Below are 18,594 nucleotides of genomic sequence, written 5' to 3' on the forward strand. Positions count from 1 at the left end.
CCCTCAAGACCTTCTTAAGATATGTATTACAATTTTATATTCTGTATGCTGGATTTTTATTGAAGCTAATTTTGGATGTGTCGCAAGTGCCCCACAGGAAAGAGACCCCCTGCCTCATTTCTAATAAGAAGAGAAGGTATCTGATGTTTTAAAAGAGAGTGCAGTAGCTCGTTAAGATAATTACTGTATCGCACATTTATTTCAATGTTAATAATTAAGTAACGCATGCCGGAGCGCAGATTCAACATCTCAGACTTGCAATACCGGCAATTAGAGAAGGGAAAGGTGCAGAAATAAACACCAACCTGCCAAATTGAATCAAAACAATACATGAGGATTCATGATATAAACAAACAACTCCCGTTTTATAAGTTTGAGTGTTCAGTTAAATGCACTGGGGTGAAGAATCTAACTAAGGATCTTTGTATAATCCTTGTAGCAAACTTATGTGTGTGTTGTTTCAAGAAAACAACCCTTTGTTTGTGTTGTGTTTTATTCGTTTCATTTATTCTTTATTTAATCGTTTTATTTAATCATATGATCATTAGTCATTTATATAATTAGCATGTTATTGGTTAATACTTAACGATTTGATTATTATTTGTCATTTTATTATGTTTTTATATTTTATTATTACTGTTTTCCTATAATTATTTCTTGAGTATCATTTCATTTGTCGATGTTGTTATAATCTTATTGATTCAAGTGACACTTGTTTTCATGAGTAAGAGATGAGAGAATGTCTCCATTTCAGTGTTGTGAAGCAGTATTTTTTCCATTGCTGTTGCTTGTGGTGTAATAACATTGTTGGGTTTATCCAAGCGGCAATCTCCACACACATACACTACAGCCAATTTAGTTTATTCAATTCACATATAGAGCATGTGTTTAGATTGTGGGGGAAACCGGAGCATCCAGAGGAAACTCACAAGAACATGTGAAGAACATGCAAACTCCACACTGAAATGCTACCTGACCCAGAGGAACTTGGACCAGTGAACTTCTTGCTGTAAGGCAACAGTACTTACCACTAAGCAACCTTTCAAAACTGTACATATAATATAATTATACAGGCTGATTTTAAATTTTTATAAATGAAAAATGCAACATACTTTCCCATGAGACTTGGGTTTAAGGTAAGGGTTGGGGTATAGTGATAGAAAATACAGTTTGTACAGTATAAAAACAATGAAAGCATATGGAATTTAAATAAACCTATGGAATATAAAAAACAAACATGTGCATGCAGGGATGGATTTCGTGATTTGTGGGCCTTGAGGAATTCCATCCATGGGGCCCAACAGTCCTAAAATGCACCCTTTGTAATATTATTTATTATTTTTATCACTCAATCTCATTTGCTACATATTTAAATTATTTGTTTCCTTAAAATGAATTCACAACTAAAAATAGTAAAGAAACTATTTCGTTTTTTAAAACTAAATATTTACCTAATTTGACTACTGGACTGCTCCATGATTGAGGGTGGGGGGTAAGTTTCTGCAGATGTAATAATTACAAAGTTTTATTTGATAAACCCTCACCATACAAAATATGATATAAAACGATGTTATATAATTTAAATGTATATTTTATATTCTTATGGGCACCACGAAGGCGCAGTGGATAGTACAATCGCCTCACAGCATGAAGGTCGCTGGTTTGAGCCCCGGCTGGGTCAGTTGGCATTTCTGTGAAGTTTGCATATTCTCCCGGTGTTCGCATGGTTTTGCACCGGGTATTCAGCTGGAAGGGCATCCGCTACATAAAACGTGCTGGATAAGTTAGCGGTTCATTCCGCTGTGGCGACCTTTGATAAATAAAGAAACTAAGCAGAAGATAAAATGAATGAAGTTGGTGGTTCATTGCAATGTGACAACCACTGATGAATAAAGGGACTAAGGCAATAAAAAATGAATGAATGAATAAAGTTGGCGGTTTATTCCGCAGCGGCGACCCCTGATGAATAAAGGGACTAAGCCAAAGGAAAATGAATAAATGAAGTTGGCGGTTCATTCCGCTGTGGCGACCCCTGATGAATAAAGGGACTAAGCCAAAGGAAAATCAATGAATGAAGTTATCAGTTCATTCTGCTGTGGCAACCCCTGATAAATAAAGAAACTAAGCCAAAGGAAAATGAATGAATGAATTAAGTTGGCGGTTCATTCCGCTGTGGCAACTCCTGATGAATGAAGGGACTAAGCCAAAGGAGAATAAATGAATGAATGAAGTTGGTGGTTCATTCAGCTGTGGCGACCCCTGATAAATAAAGGGACTAAGCCAAAGAAAAATAAAAGAATGAAAAAAGTTGGTGGTTCATTCAGCTGTGGCGACCCCTGATAAATTAAGGGACTAAGCCAAAGGAAAATGAATGAACGAATAAACGAATAAATGTAGTTTTACATCGACAAACATTCATGCACAAAAAACAAAACAAAAAGAGTTATGCTGACACACATAAATATATCCCACTTAGAAAAAAAATACATTTCACAATTAAAATTTTTCCCAGTAATTGTCAAGACATGTGCACACAAACTACAACATTACCAAATTTGGTCAAATACAAACTCTTTTTGGTTTCTACTTCACCTGTGTGCTTTCATCACGATCAGAACAAGCTACGAGTGGCGTCTCTCTGCGACATCTTTGAGTATATTTCCAGCACTTAAAGACGTGTCATGTAGGATGAAACCAGAAATGTGTGTGTGAAAAAGGAGGTGCTGAGATACTGAGCTCGACTTAGAATGAGGAGGAAGCATGTGTGTGTATATGTGTGTGTGAGCAGTATGAATGTAGGCTGAGTCTAGTCTTTTTTTTTCCACAGCGCCTGCAGGTCGCCTCCGGCTGGCTGCTCTCATCAAAGGCAGTTTTCTCTCTCTGAGGAGCTGAGAGACTGAGCCCCAGGCCAGCCCGGGCCTTCACAGACCTGCCTTAGGGGTGAACGGCAAACCACGGGCCTCTGCCACGCCACCGCAAGACACCGCTAATCACAGCTAGCAATGAAGCCGCTCGCGGATACATTCATACAGGAGCTACGATATGCATGCGGCCGCGCTGTAATCAACCGGGGACGAGGGGCTTGGGAATGAGGCTTTAAGTATTTAAAGTGTCGGTGTGCGCTATGTATTATTTAGTTCATGAATAAGCAAGGAAAATATGACTTATGCAGGCGCGTTGCTATCCAAATCAAGCGTCTCGTCTGTATGCTTGTATTTAGATCAATATGTTATGAGGGTTTCAGAATAAGTATAAAACTGCATTATTTATAGGCGGTGGAACAATGGTGTTCAGGTTGCTACGTACTGTTGTGTTGAGTAAGAGAGAGAAAAAATTGAGAAATAAATAAACTTTTATTCTTTAGTGTATATGCTGTATATATGTGGGGGTTATACATTTTTGTTTAAGTAATAATAAAATTAATATGTTAGGAAGGTCATGTCAAATTCTTGGTGACATTTATTTTTTGAAAATAAACATATAGATAACAACAAATATAAAGCAGCACAATGAGTACTGAAGAGCACCTATGATGAAAATCATCTTTTGTAAGCTGTTTGGACAGAACTGTGTGTAGGTACAGTGTGTCCACTGTCATACTGCAGTAAAAAGTTTCCTGACGTTAAAATAGGATTCAAATCCCTCCCATTCTGAGGCTGACCTCAACGTAGGTGTGCGGTTTACCCAACCACAGAATTGATAGACAGCTATGTATTAACTAAGGGTGCAACGGTTCAATTTACCCACGGTATATGCTTATAAAAAATGCCTGCAGAACAATTTAAAGAACAATAAACATATTTATTGGGTAACAAACACCTGGCCATGCAACAACTTCACACATATGACTGTAGATTTGCATGTTCTCTTATTATTTAAACTGAAGTTGGGCATTCTGAGATACTTACATTCGCATTTGGTGGGAACACAGCATTCTAATGCAATTTAATGAAATAAGAGAATCTAGGTTATTATATAACAATATTATATATTTAGTAAACTTTTAATTTACTTAATTATTTTAAGTTTTAAAAATGTAAAAATACAATTGATTATAATATATTTAGCTTATATAAAAATAATAAAACTATACAGACTCAACTTACAAAAATGACAAAAACTATATATATATATATATATATATATATATATATATATATATATATATATATATATATATATATATATATATAGCTTAAAGGGGCTAATAATTTTGACCTTCAAAATGTTAAAAAAGGCTTTCTCCCGAAGAAAAAATATTATCAGAAAACTGTGAAAATGTCCTTGCTCTGTTAAACATAATTTGGGAAATATTTAAAAGAAAAATTTTAAGTGGGGCTAATAATTCTGACTTCAACTTTATATAATTTAATTTGAATATTTATGATAACTAAAAATAACTCATAAGCAAAACTACAATAGTTACTCAGGTAAACTAAAAAAGCTATTTATGTTCACGGAGGGCAGTTGGCACTTATTTTCATTATTATTGGGAATGTCCTGCACTTCATTCTTTTTGGTCTCAGCTGGCTCATGATACTTCATTTGTATTAGGAAAAAATGTAGAACTGACTCCAGTGTGCTTTTTCCTAAATTATATTTCTATCATGTCACTCTCATTGCATTAAAAAATTACTTTTAGCTGCCTTTACAGCTGCTAAAAAAATGTATGTTGGTCTGCCACTGGATCCCTCCTCATATAATGAGTACTGTAGACATCAATGGGGCCTAAAGTATCTTCGCTGGACATTATTGTTTGAAACTTTCAACAGAGAAAATACATGGAGCTGAGTCAAAAACTAGTAAGTGATGGATTATAGCTATTGATATTGACAGTTTTTTGTTTGTTTCTACCCTCTAGTGTACAGTTTTTCTGTTCATATGTACTTTATGTATCTCATGATGTAATAGTTATTTATTTGTACATTCTTAACTTCTAATCTTTGTTTGGTTTAACGTTATCCTTGTTTTTTTTTTTTTACAGCATTTTCTGGTATTATAGAACAAGTCTACCTGGGTGAGGGGTGGGGATTTAGGGTTGTTTTACGATATGGTCATATGCTGTATAATTTCTATACTAAACAAAACCTGAAATAAATAAATAAATAAATACAATTGTTCACAAAAAATAAAAATAAAATAACTAGTAAACATGAGATTTAGTAATGGTTAGAACAATAACTTATAATAACACATAAAAAATGCATATTTATCTACAGTATTCATTTTTCTTATAATATAATATTAAATAGAACAATAATTACAAAAATAAATAAAAAATGCATATTTATCTACAGTATTTATTTTTTACATTCATTCATTCATTCATTCATTCATTCATACATACATACATACATTCATTCATTCATTCATTCATTTTTACCTGCATTCAACCATAGCATTGCCAAATAGTGACCAATAGCAACACTATAGCAAGCAATAAGCAACACATTGGCAACTATACAGAACATTCATGCATTATATCCGCCAGTTTTGCAAGCATAACTCGAGCACAAGTTTTGAAATTTTAGTAAATATCCGTTGCACTGACCTGTAAACGGCTCGTTTGTCAGACTCCAGTTGGGCTTGAGGGTCAAGAGTCACGCTGACCGGAGCGGCTCCTCCTGCTGACGCTGCAGAGAGGTGCACATGCTGGCCCTTTGAGTTTTGCTGAGTAGTGCCTGTCATCTGATCAAATACATAACAGAGCAACACAATTATCTCATACAGTCGAGACTATACTACAGACAATCATATTCACTTTTAGGGTGCATTTTTAAAGTCTGACAACATAATGTAGCATTAACTGTTTATGTTGTACATTATATATTTATGTATGTATTAATGCATCTTCATGGATTATCCAGTGAGTTAATTGCTTCAACGAGCAGTACTCTACACTGTAAAGAATTTCTCTGTGCCTTAAATTATTTAGTTAAATCAAATAAACTATCCAAGTCATCTCCACTTAAATCAGACAAACCGACTAAAAATATTATGTAAAATTTTGTATAATTAAAAATTGAGGTGAAACTATTTTTTATAACTAATAAATAAAGCTAAAGTAACAAAAAACATTTGTTGTCATGACTTTTGTCATATATATTTTTTAAATGTGTATAACATTTATAAATTATACTCAAATGTTATATTAGTCTAATAACAGGAATATAAAACAAGCATAAAGCCTGTGACAAGCAGAGTAATTTAAATCTTTTATCTAAAATTGCTGACTTTCATTTTAATATCTCTCAATTTTGGATGCACATCTTACAAATCATTTGTCCGTAGATTTTTTAAAATTAACTCTTAGTTAATCCAAACATTTTCCTCTGAGTTTTGAGAGTAAATAAAGTCAAAATTAAGATTTTTTTTTTCACATTTTGGGGGCACTTTGACTTTTTGTTACAATTTTAAGTTAATTTCTCATAATTCTGAGATGTTTCTGGAAATTTGCACAGTATTTTCTACAATGTTTTTTTCCTTCTTCTTTTAGAAAGAGACTTATTAATTTTAGTTAGTCTAAAATAAACAGTTTTTCATTTTTAAAGCAATTTTTCATGCCAATATTATTAGCCCCCTTTAGAAAATTATTATTTTTCGATTGGCTACAAAACAAACCACTGTTGTCCAATGACTTTCCTAATTAACACAACTTGCCTAATTAACCCAGTTAAGCCTTTAAATTGCACTTTAAGCTGAATGCTAGTATCCTAAAATAACTATTAAAATATCATGTGCTGTCATCATGGTTAAGAGAAAATAAATCAGTTATTAGAAATTAGTTAATAAAACTTTTATGTTTAAAAAAGTATCTGTAGATTCCAACCGGTCTCATTCCTATGTTATGTGTCCCAAATTACAGAGTTTCTGGAACAAAATATTGCAACTTATTCCACACTTTGTTATGTTACAGCCTTATTCCAAAATGGATTAAATTAATTTATTTCCTCAACATTCTACACACAATACCCCATAATGACAATGTGAACAAAGATTATTTGAAATTGTTGCACATTTATTAAAAAAAAAAAAAACTGAAAAATCACATGTACACAAGTATTCACTGCTATACACACATTTTCAGATCTTTCCAGATATGTTCAATAGGATTTAGGTCGCGGCTCTGGCTGAGCCACTCAAGGACGTTCACCGAGTTGTTGTGAAGCCACTTTATTTAAATTTTGGCGGTGTTCTTTGAGTTATGGTCCTGCTGGAAGATGAACCTTCGGCCCAGTCTGAGGTCAAGAGCACTCTGAAGCAGGTTTTCATTCAGGATGTCTCTGTACATTGCTGCATTCATCTTTCCCTCTATCCTGACTAGTTTTCCAGTTCCTGCTACTGAAAAACATCCCCACAGCATGATGCTGCCACCACCATGCTTCGCTGTAGGAATGGTATTAGCCTGGTGATGAGCGGTGCCTGGTTTTCTCCAAACGTAACGCCTGGCATTCACTACAAAGAGATTAATTTTAGTCTCATCAGACCAGAGAATTTTGTTTCTTATGGTCTGACAGTTCTTCAGATGCCTTTTGGCAAATTCCAGGTGGGGACTGGCTTCAGTCTGGCCACTTTACTATACAGGCCTGATTGGTGGATTGCTGCACAGATGGTTGTCCTTCTGTAAGGTTCTCCTCTCTCCACAGAAGAACACTGGAGCTTGGTCAGAGTGACTATCGGGTTATTGATTACCTCTTTGACTAAGGCCCTTCTCCCCCGATCACTCAGCTTAGATAGCCGGCAAGTCCTGGTAGTTCCAAACATCTTCTACTTATGGACGATGGAGGCCACTGTGTTCATTGATATTTTCAGAGAAGCAGAATTTTTTCTGTAACCTTCCCCAGCCTTGTGCCTCGAGACAATCCTGTCTTGAATGTAAACAGACATTCTCAAATCATGTCCAATCAATTGAATTTACCACAGGTGACCTCCAATTAAGCTGCTGAAACATCTCAAGAATGATCAGTGGAAACCTGAGCTCAATTTAGAGCTCAGGCAAGGCTGTGCGGCAAAGGCTGTTAATACTTATGTACATGTGATTTTACAGCTTTTTCATTTTTAATAAATTTGCAACAATTTAAAAAAAAATTATGGGGTATTGTGTGTAGAATTTTGAGGAAATAAATTAATTTAATCCATTTTGGAAAAAGGCTGTAACATAAAAAAATGCGAAAAAAGTCTAGTGCTATGAATACTTTCCAGATGCACTATATATTGCATGACAAAAAAGAAAAAAGAAAATTCTAAAAAAATGGCACACATCCAGAAAAAGTTTTTAAAAAACTTCAGGCAAAACCTAGCTTTAAACAGTTTTTTCCCCTCAGCATACATATTCAAAGAGCCACATTCAATGTCTCCTAGTCTGACCATCTTGACAATGTAAGAATGCCAGAGACTGCAGCATATGGTCTCATTAAAAACAGAAATCTAATTTAAGGCACTTGACCTCTAAAATTCAACGCAGGTCACCTTCTGCAGGAAAAAAAAATAAAAAATTGCTCCACCTAGTCATCAAATAAAGCTCTGGCAGTAAAGGTGCACAGAAAAAAGTCTTGCCCTTTAGCATTGGAAAACATTGTCAGGAAGCACAAACACCCTGTTTAGGATGCATTTGTGAAACAGCACAGCTCTCCTGTTGTCTTCGTCTCTGTTTTTCTCATCTTATAAAGCAAACCCCCTCCTGTCTCCCTCCCAGAAGCCTCCCAAAAAATGGTTTAAGGGAGGAAGCTGGAAGTCTTAATCCCAGCCTCAAATAGGAAATAAATTAGCTTCTTCACACTTAACTAGCTCTCATTTGCATGTCTCCACCAGCGCGACTCAGTTTTCCCCAGTCTCTAATCCTCAGGGCGGAGGGATACAGCAGCTGGACAGACAAAAACGCTGCTCTGTGTCCCTCTGATTAACGCAGGATGGGCACAATGAAGAGCTGACATGCTAAACGCTGCAGATGCTGCTTTCTGATGTCAACAGTGTGAGACAAAAGCACGTTTTTGGAGCATAACCTGTTTTTTGTCTTTCTGACTGAGGCTTTTGGTGGTTTTAAAGAGGTTTTGGGCTGTTTTAGGAGTTTATACCAGAAAAAAAGTATATATTAAATCACTTTAAGTTATTTATTTGTGACCCAGAAGCATAAACTGTAGTCAAAAATACACTATATGGGTCAAAATATTTTTCTTTTATGCCAAAAATAATTAGAATATTAGGTAAAGATCATGTTACATAATGCTGTTTTTGTAATTATAGGTAAATATGGAAAAACTCAATTGTTCATTACAAATGTGCATTTTTGAGAGCTTTATTTTGAACAGTTTTAAAGGTGATTTGCTCATTATTTAGATTTTTTTGCACACTCAAATTTCAGATATTCAAATAGTTGTATCTCAGCTAAACATTGCCTTATCCTAACCAACCATACTTTAATGCAATGCTTATTGATGCAGCCTTTATGTAATATAGACATTTTTTGCTGCATGAAGGGTGCCACAGCGAGCAGCATCTTCCAGTAGATGCTTAGAACTTCCGATTACAGCATTTACAACTGGTAAATTTTGATCCGAAAATGGTTGTCAGTACTGTTTTAAGTGGCTTACATAGTGTTTTTGTGATCCACAACTTTGATTTTGAAAGCTTTGTGTTAAAGCTTTTTTACTTCTGTCAAATAGGGTTCAAGCGCGAGAGAAAAACGTTCTCTTAATTCAGTGTCTGCCATCAGATCAGATGCTGAAATACAGCATTAGTGTTCTCGACCTGTCAGCTGTCATACTGTACTCAGCAGCTCCTCAATGTACACACACACACACACACACACACACACACACACACACACACACACACACACACACATACAGGCATACATGGTTTATGAGGTCAATGTGACTTTTTGGTGGTTTACGGGGACATACCTTTGCCAACATCCTACGAACATAAAACTTGTGCCAAAAAATTTTATTTGAGCTACAAAAGGCAAACAACGCTTAAAAACAGCAATTTTAGTTTCACAACACACTCAAATTAACTATGTGACATTTCACAGGCTTATGGGGCCAGACAAAATCATGGTTTACAAGGTCTGTTTACATGTTACACACAAACCTAGCCCCTTCATGGTTTAAGAGGACTGATTAACACATTTTACATATCACACTATTCTGCTATTGCAGTAAGGGTGACAACAGAACAGACTCTGGCTTTCCTCAGCTAGACCCCTGCTAAACCCATCTCAGTTGCTAAGGTTCTGCCTGTCACTTCTTAAATGACAAAATCCTATTTTGCTTATAATACACTTTTGATTTAACAATTCTGTAGGCTTATTGTGTTGTATCAGTTAAACAATCTGTTTAATGTACTGTTGAACAATAACCTGAAAAAGACAGCATTTTACCATTAAAGTATGAAGAGTTAATTGTTTAAGGGCCTTTGCTCTTATTTTATAGGACAGTAGATATTTTGAAAGGCAACTTCAGATAAAAAAAAGAACATAATTGGCAAAGAACCTTCAACCATGAACAACCAGAAGCACAACTGTATGATAACATGTTCATTATTTTATTCTTTCACTTGGCCAGAACACAAATGTTCCCCTCTGTGAACTCTGTGTGGAGTTTGCATGTTCTTTGTGTTGGAGTGGGTTTCCTCCGGGTGCTCCGGTTTCCCCCACAGTCCAAAGACAAGCGGTACAGGGGATTGAATACACTAAATTGTCCGTAGTGTGTGTGAATGAGTGTGTATGGGTGTTTTCCAGTGATGGGTTGCAGCTGGAAGAACAACCGCAACGTAAAACATATTCTGGATAAGTTGGTGGTTCATTTCACTGTGGAAACCCCTGATAAATAAAGGGGTTAAGCCGAAAAGAAAATGAATGAATGAATGATTACAGCTTATAAACAAACTAATGGTATTTTAAAATTTAATTAAGTCATTCAATAGATTATTCTTTTTCAAATTTAAATGTTTATACTAGAACACAACATGGTAGTGCACTAGAATACTGTCAAATACAAAACATTGCCACTCAATGACAGAAAAAAATAAAAAAAACTTTTTTATTTTATTTTTGAAGTCCAGGAAAACAGCAGGGGAACTAAACATGTATCTACATTTTATTATGAAATGCATCAACTATTATCGCTCTGACAAGAACAAAAAATAGATGGATAAAAATAGATAAAAAGATAGATAAAAAGAAAAAAAGATAAAACTAGACATAAAAGTTTGATTCCACAAATTGAATGATACATACAGAATTATATGAACACAAAACAGATTAAAAACTAAATTTCGTAATGTGACAGTTATATAATGTGTTATAATGTGACTAATTAATATCATACACATTCTTATTTTTTTGTCACAGTGACAATATTTGACCATTTTCAAGCATGTAAATAAAAAACAAAAAACATGTCTTTTTGCTACTCAACACTGTTGTAAATGTTTAGTCTGAGGGACTGCATTTGTGGGTTATGTATTTTTGTGTGATGGGTATTGCCCAGGCTCATGAAGCAGACGTGGACCTGGACTGTGGAGCAGTACCAGACTGTGGAGTAGTGGCAGACATGGGTTGAGAAGCAGAGGCAAACTGTAGAGCAATGTAGAGACTACCCTAGAGTGATGATGGACTGTGAAGCACTGGCATGGAACAGAAGTGGGCCTGGGCCATGTTTTTTTTTTTTAATTTACATGTTTGAAAATGGTTAAATATTGTCACTCTGTGACAAGGAAAAAAAAAATGAAAATGTGTATAATAATAATCAGTCTTTTGAACTCATTACAGCCTTCACGTCTGCTTTTGTCCATGGTCTTCTCATGTAGGTTGTTCTGCCAGTGCTAGAGCCTGAAAGCAAACAAGATGATTAACTGTTAGCATCACTGACTTTTAATAGATCATATCAACTGTTCATCAATATCGTTTAAAAGTCTCTTTCTTGGAAAAAAGGTTAATCCTTAGGTGTGCACTTACACCATGGTTATACATCACACAACTACATGATTTAACAGCAACATGCTGGCAATATACTGCATGCGAGTATAACTTTCAGTAGCTGCTTTGAATCATTGTGGACTATTGAAAGTGATATGACCTTTCCATGTAAATACTTTTCTTAATTTTAAAAAAAGGCAATCAATAATTTCATAATATTCCCTATTATATTTTTCCACTGGAGAAAGTCTTCCGTTTTTTAGTTTAGCTGAATAATAAAAAGGTAAAAACTGCAAAGGTCAATATTATGAGCACAAAAAATAAAATAAAAATATATAAAATTATAAAAATTTAAATTTATTTTTTGATTTTTTTTTTGTCAGCCAGATATCGCAGAGCCCTATTTAAAAATGGCCAGATACAAAAGAGAAAGTGATAAATGGAAGACATTGACGAGAAATGTAGCATAGGAAAAAGCATTTGTGCATTTGCGCTACAAGCACTGCGATAGAAAGTCTGAACGTGTATTGAGTGCTGCTGGAAACATTGCAACTCCAACTAGGTCTGCTTAATCCAGACAATGTGTCAGCATGTTAGCTTTTCTGTCAAATAATTTAAAATATGAACCAAAAACAGTGGAGAGTTAGTAGCCAACGCTGTTTTTTCCTCAACATCTCACTTATATTGTTATCAATAGGCTAATATTTTTTGTTCTTCTTCTTCTTCTTCTTATTATTATTATTATTAGTTACTATTTATATTATCACTGATACTGAAAAGTGTTATTTAGGCTATTTGTGAAGTTCTTAAAAATGTAACATTTAATTATTATACAGGAGGGGGGAACCAGTGAATATTGTCCTCACCACTTAAAAAAATGTGTAAATAAAAACAAAAAAACAAAAACTAAAAATAAAGGATAAAAGGGAAAGCATGCTCTTCATCATTTTTAATAATCTGATTTGTACATGCTGCTGTGTGTGTGCACTTAGCCTAGACGAGCAGAGTACACACATCTAAAGTTATCTTACTGTGAGCGTTTTAATGGTCAAATAGGTGTCAAAATGCTGTGTTCAGTGATCATTTATTCATTTATAAGATGCTTAAAGCACAGTTTGTTTCATATTTTTATTCTATTGTACATATTTCCCTTTGCTCATTTACAGGGAGGAAAATAACTGCATATATACAGTTGAAATCCGAATTATTAGCCCTCCTGAATTATTAGCAACCATTTTCCACCAATTTCTGTTTAATGGAAAGAAGATTTTTTTTCAACCCATTTCTAAACATAATAGTTTTAATAATTAATTTTTTATAACTGATTTCATTCATCTTTGTTATGATGACAGCACATATTTTACTATATATTTTTCAAAGTACAAGCATTCAGATTAAAGTACAATTCAAAGGCTTAATTAGGATAATACACATGCATGCAGAGTGAACAGTCTGTGCTGTTTCTGCTTGTTTAATAGAGCGCCTCCTCTTATAGCCGGCCTATTTCGGTATAAAGGACAAAATTTTTTTTTTATACTGTATGCTATTCTATCCCCTATATTAAACACAGCAAATGTATAATTAAATATTAGAAACATAAATATTTGAAGTTTCTAAAAGCACATTTTAATGTTTAAGCATTGTTTATTGGCCGTCGGCGTCGATGATGTGCACCTCTCAAAAAATGTAACTACAAGTCGCAATGACACAGAGCGCAAGGTCGTGATTTTTTTGATGGTCGTGATTGGTCGGCTTGGCAGCGCTGACGAGTCTGGGGGCGGGACCAAGAGCCGTGCGAGTGGCGCGAGCCCAATAGAGCGATTGTTTACAAGTGTGGAGTCCCGTGAAGGAGCTCTGGATAGAAAGTTTTGTTTTGTGTTTATCTCATAGTTAAAGTTGTTCCACGTCCGCCGGTTCCAGCCTCAAAATGAGCGAGTTTGAGTCACTTGTATGTTCAGGAAGCGTTTAGAAAAAACAAAACAACAGCGAAGAAACTCAACACAGAGGAACATTAACACCTCACTGCCAACTAGCGTTTCGAAAGTGTTAATGCAGACAAACAGAGACATTGCGCAGAAGTAAAATAAACAGCTACGCGCATTGCATGTGCCGTGGGTTACGCCGATCATAACGCAGAAGTATAAACCAGGCTCTATAAACTTTAATTTCATAAGTGCACACAATATAATATTAATAATAATAAGACAATTAGCATGTTTATCAGGGTAGACGACATGCAGTGAGTGGATAATTCCATATGTGCAATATGTACATTTAAATCTCTCCATTTTGCTGTAATGGCTGTGCTGTGTTTGACTGGCAATAGCTTTTAGATTATAACCCGCGACTCACTTATTAATATGCAGCCTTTTTTTGATTACATGGGGCCAGTTGCACCAGCAGTGTGTAAGTTAAAATGAAGCCTAGTTGTGACTTAAAGGGACACTAATTTACAATGTACGCACTACTAAATATTTCTGTGTTGCACCATTTCACTTAGTTTAAACCTAACTCTGTGTTCCAACTAAAAATTTACCGCAGACTCCCCCCATGTATAATGATAGAAAAGAGATGACGGTGAGATTAGTTTACATCGAGGAGCTTGCGATGATCTCCCTCTATTTACAGCCTTATTTTCTTCCTAAATCTCGCATTTCTTTCGGTTTGTGAATGAAGAGTTTAATTTTGTTTCAAGGAGTGTTTTGTGTTAACATACATTTCTTTATGACTGGGTTTTTTCTCCCTGCTATTTTTTCTTTAACGTGTAGAATATTTAAAAAATCAAGTTTTATGTTTTGAAAACTTTGTGTAATTTGTGTGCATTCACAGCAAATTTTCAAAGAACAGTTATATGTAGATGCATTAGTTGCAGAATTCTAAATCAGTTTAACGATTGAAACACTTTTTATTTGATATTAGGTGATTTAATGCAACTACGTATGACTTTACGGAGAGCTTATGACCTTACTAACTACGGTTTGCCTTAAGAGCATGTGGTGCAACCGAAGTAAAAACAACTTTAGTTATAAACATGCCAGTAGTTATTATTATTATTATTATTATTACTACTACTACTATTATTATTAGGCAATTTTCTGAAGCAACCCCTGTAACCAATTTAGCACTTTTGGGTTGTTGTTGTTTTTGGTTAAAGCGCAATGCCCCATTAACACCTCAGACAGGCTGCTTCATTAATAGCCAAACATTTTGTTTGAGATGAGGGCAGGGGTATATCTTGAGTATATTTCACAAGCAAGGTTGACACAAAATCCCCGGTTATATACCTTTTACCTATAGGCCAACTTCTGGTAATGTAGGCTTATATAGGCTGTTTCTATTCACAGCAACTTATAAACTGAACTACGTGTTAATTAAAATTTCTATATTAGGCTCGTAGCAATTGATATTGGAGTCATGGAATATTGTTTGCATTTATTTTGCATATTGTTTGCAATATCATATTAAAAAGTTTTTTCTATTTCTAAATAAATAGCCTACTGTAAATTAGGCCTACAACCATTAATGATTTATATATGAAATTAGAAATAAAATTCTTAATAATATTTGTAAAGGAAACAAAAATAGGTCTTATATGTGCCGTTATATATATTTCAATTAATATGGAAAATAAGTGCATGTTTTCACCAAAACTATGATAGATTTTTTTTTAAATGTGTGATTGTGTAAAACAATATAATTTGCAAATAAAATAATGTTTTTTTTTTCTCTCTCTCTAAAGAAATTGTTACCACCTCGTTTAGAGCATCATTATGGGCATTTTACGTTATAACTAATGTGGGTCAAACAATAGATCTGTGACCGAGAAACTACAGGTTTTGGGACACACTCGTCACTACATCGTTCTTTTCCCAAACGACACATTGTACTATGATATTTCTGCCGCGAGTTACGTTGTTGTTTGGGAAACCCAGCCCTGGTGCAGAGCCAGAGGAAGAAGCGCGCTGCACTTGTGGAGCAGATAAGAAGCTAGAGAAGCTTCTAGACCAGGGGAGAGTTTCCCAAACAACGACATATATCTGAATGAAGGGGTAATCTACTGTATTTTAGCCTAATTATTATTTCTAATGTTTACACACTGTGAAATAGGCTACTCCAATCTTTAAAAAAAACACACACTAAATCATTTTTTGTGAATTGTTTTTATTCCGAGCTAAATAACATTTTAGAAAATGTTGCATATCAAGCTGTTGGTATCTCCTCGCGGTTGAAATTGGCTGTTATGCGAAAAAAAAAGAACAAATATTAGCTCGCAGGCTAGTTGCTTTTTAGATTTAATTTAAGCCTATATTCAGCTGACAGCGCACACTCAGCCGCGATACAGAGAGAAAAAGTAAATAATAGATTCTTTAATGTAAACGACTAAGAAAAACTTCGGCTATATACTCGGGAGAGGACGTAATGAGATCTAGACTGGCTATAAAATATATACACCAATAGTAATAGTTAATCAACGCATTTTATTTAAAAAAATCTACTCATTTTAATATTGCGATTTTTATATTTTTTAGAGAATGTCTGTTTTTATTACCTTTTCTGTCATTTATTTCAAATTTGTCATTATTTTATTAATTTGATGATGTTAATATTTTACATAGGCTATTTTATATACACATCTAAAATCCTTTGGCATTCAAATTAAGGTTGTGACGATGAGGAAATTTCCCCACCGGGTTAATCGACATGTGACAACACCGGTAATACCGGTATCATAGTGGGGGTCGGAGTTTCCTCTTTTCTTTCTGCTTTTAAATAGCTTATAAATGCATATAATACTTTCACTTTTGCGGGAATTGCCAATTCGGCGTAAATTGTTTGAATGGACGAATGTGATGAATGTTAGAATGTTTTTAAAACGAATAAGAAAATAAAATAGCAAGATAAGTAATTAAATTGGACAAAGTTAAATAAGATTAAACGAATGAACAAGAAACAAATATAAAAGAAAAACTTTCAAAATTACATTACAAAAATGACAAGTTGACACAGTCTTTAAAAATAAATAAATAAATAAAACATTGTAAATTGGCATTTATTAACAGTGAGGTTTACTTGTTCTTTGCGAGGAATCCTGGCCAATATGTTGACCATCTCTGGCTTAAGATGGGATCTTGTGGGGCTCACTATGTTCCCCATCGTGCTGAACACACCCTCAGATAAGCAGCTTGTTGCACGTAAAGATACTTTTTGGTTACATTTGCTAACAGGGGGAACATGTTTGATTGTCTTTTGTTGTCCTACCTGACTTCAATTTCTTAATGTATTATTTAGCCTATAGCATTATATATTAATAGCTTAGTCCTTATGAACAATCCGTTTATAAAATAGCCTTATTAACGAATTTATAGGCTAGTGAAGAATAAACCGAATATGAAATATGATCCTTGCATAATGATCACAACTAAACAAGCTAGCACTCATTTTATATATAAACTTTAAATAAAAAAGAAAGAAATGTTAAGAAATTAAACATTGTGTAAAAAATCTAAAGACAGGCTAAATAAAAGTAATTTTATTTAACAGGCTAAAAAAATAATCAACATGTAAATGTATAAATATTTCGATAAGTATTGTTATGGAATATTTATAACTATATGATCTTGCTTTTTTTGGTTATATCGATACAAGCTTTGAGCTCTCTTACAAGCACAGTTGACAGGCGCAGGTGTCTTATGTCACTGTCAGTGGCGGATTACACACAGCATACCCTGGCAAGATGTTTTATTTGTTGCCGATTGGCGTGTTGTTCCTTTTTTAAAACACCTTTTATTTTTAAAATCCCTCAAGGTAATGTTGTCTATCGAGTTATATAGTCTCCCTCGGAGATATTGTAGTTCAGTAACGTGGTTCGCAGCATATAACCGTGAAGCTTAAATAGACTGAGAATATTTTTATTAATATTAAGACACATTAATACAAACTAGCCACCCTTTGATTTTTTTTCGTTTACGTATATTTTTATCAATCGAAAAATGCAATGAATAGTTTAATTTGGTTTTCATTTTATTAGAATTAATATAATTAATAGGCTACACAACTCCTATTGGCTCGAATTGCGTTTTGACAGATAAAGCGTGACTTTCTGGCTCAAAGATATTTGTGCCTGTTAATTTCAGCGCTGTATTTTGACAGATTTCGCAAAGGCTTCAGCTGTTCTACCTGTCAGCTGGTACCAGCCTCAGTTTTGCGACTTGACCTGTGTGGCGTTTCGATGTCTGAATGATAGCGAGAGAGAGATGAGATCAGACCTCAGATTCGATGTGTAGCCGCACTTCACAGTTACTTTATAGCAATTTTTAATATTGGCTCACCTAAATTAACTTTTCATTTATTAAAAGCCGAAATATTTCCAGACAGATGAAGCAACTTTTGGTTTTTAAAAACAGCGGCCTCGGTGATAAAAGACGCGCGCACACACAGGTTACATTCTTGTAGGCATATTCATCTTTTATTTTTTTTACATGAAATGCATAAAGTGCAAAAAAGAAGAGCTGAACTTCGGAAAAAGTGCTCACTTCAGTTGCCGTGATGATTGCTTTGTTTCTCTGCAGTTGGCTTGTCAATGGCGCGGCATTGCTACATCATTCTTGTTTTAATAAAAATAAGATATTTATTATTAAACACTGTGAGATGATGGTCGCGTGATTTTTAAAATG

The 18,594-nt window shown here is 34.5% G+C and overlaps 1 protein-coding gene across 2 annotated transcripts in view; it reads right to left on the reverse strand.

Moving 5' to 3' along the window:
• The window catches only part of pknox2 (pbx/knotted 1 homeobox 2), a 218,893-nt gene that overhangs the window by 58,899 nt on the left and 141,400 nt on the right, over positions 1-18,594 (reverse strand). For both annotated transcript variants that reach the window (XM_009305360.5, NM_153654.2), the window contains 1 exon segment: positions 5,552-5,688. In XM_009305360.5, coding sequence (XP_009303635.3) covers positions 5,552-5,688 — 137 coding nt within the window.

The sequence above is a fragment of the Danio rerio genome, chromosome 10, assembly GCF_049306965.1.
Source record: "Danio rerio strain Tuebingen ecotype United States chromosome 10, GRCz12tu, whole genome shotgun sequence".
Classification (NCBI taxonomy): domain Eukaryota; kingdom Metazoa; phylum Chordata; class Actinopteri; order Cypriniformes; family Danionidae; genus Danio; species Danio rerio.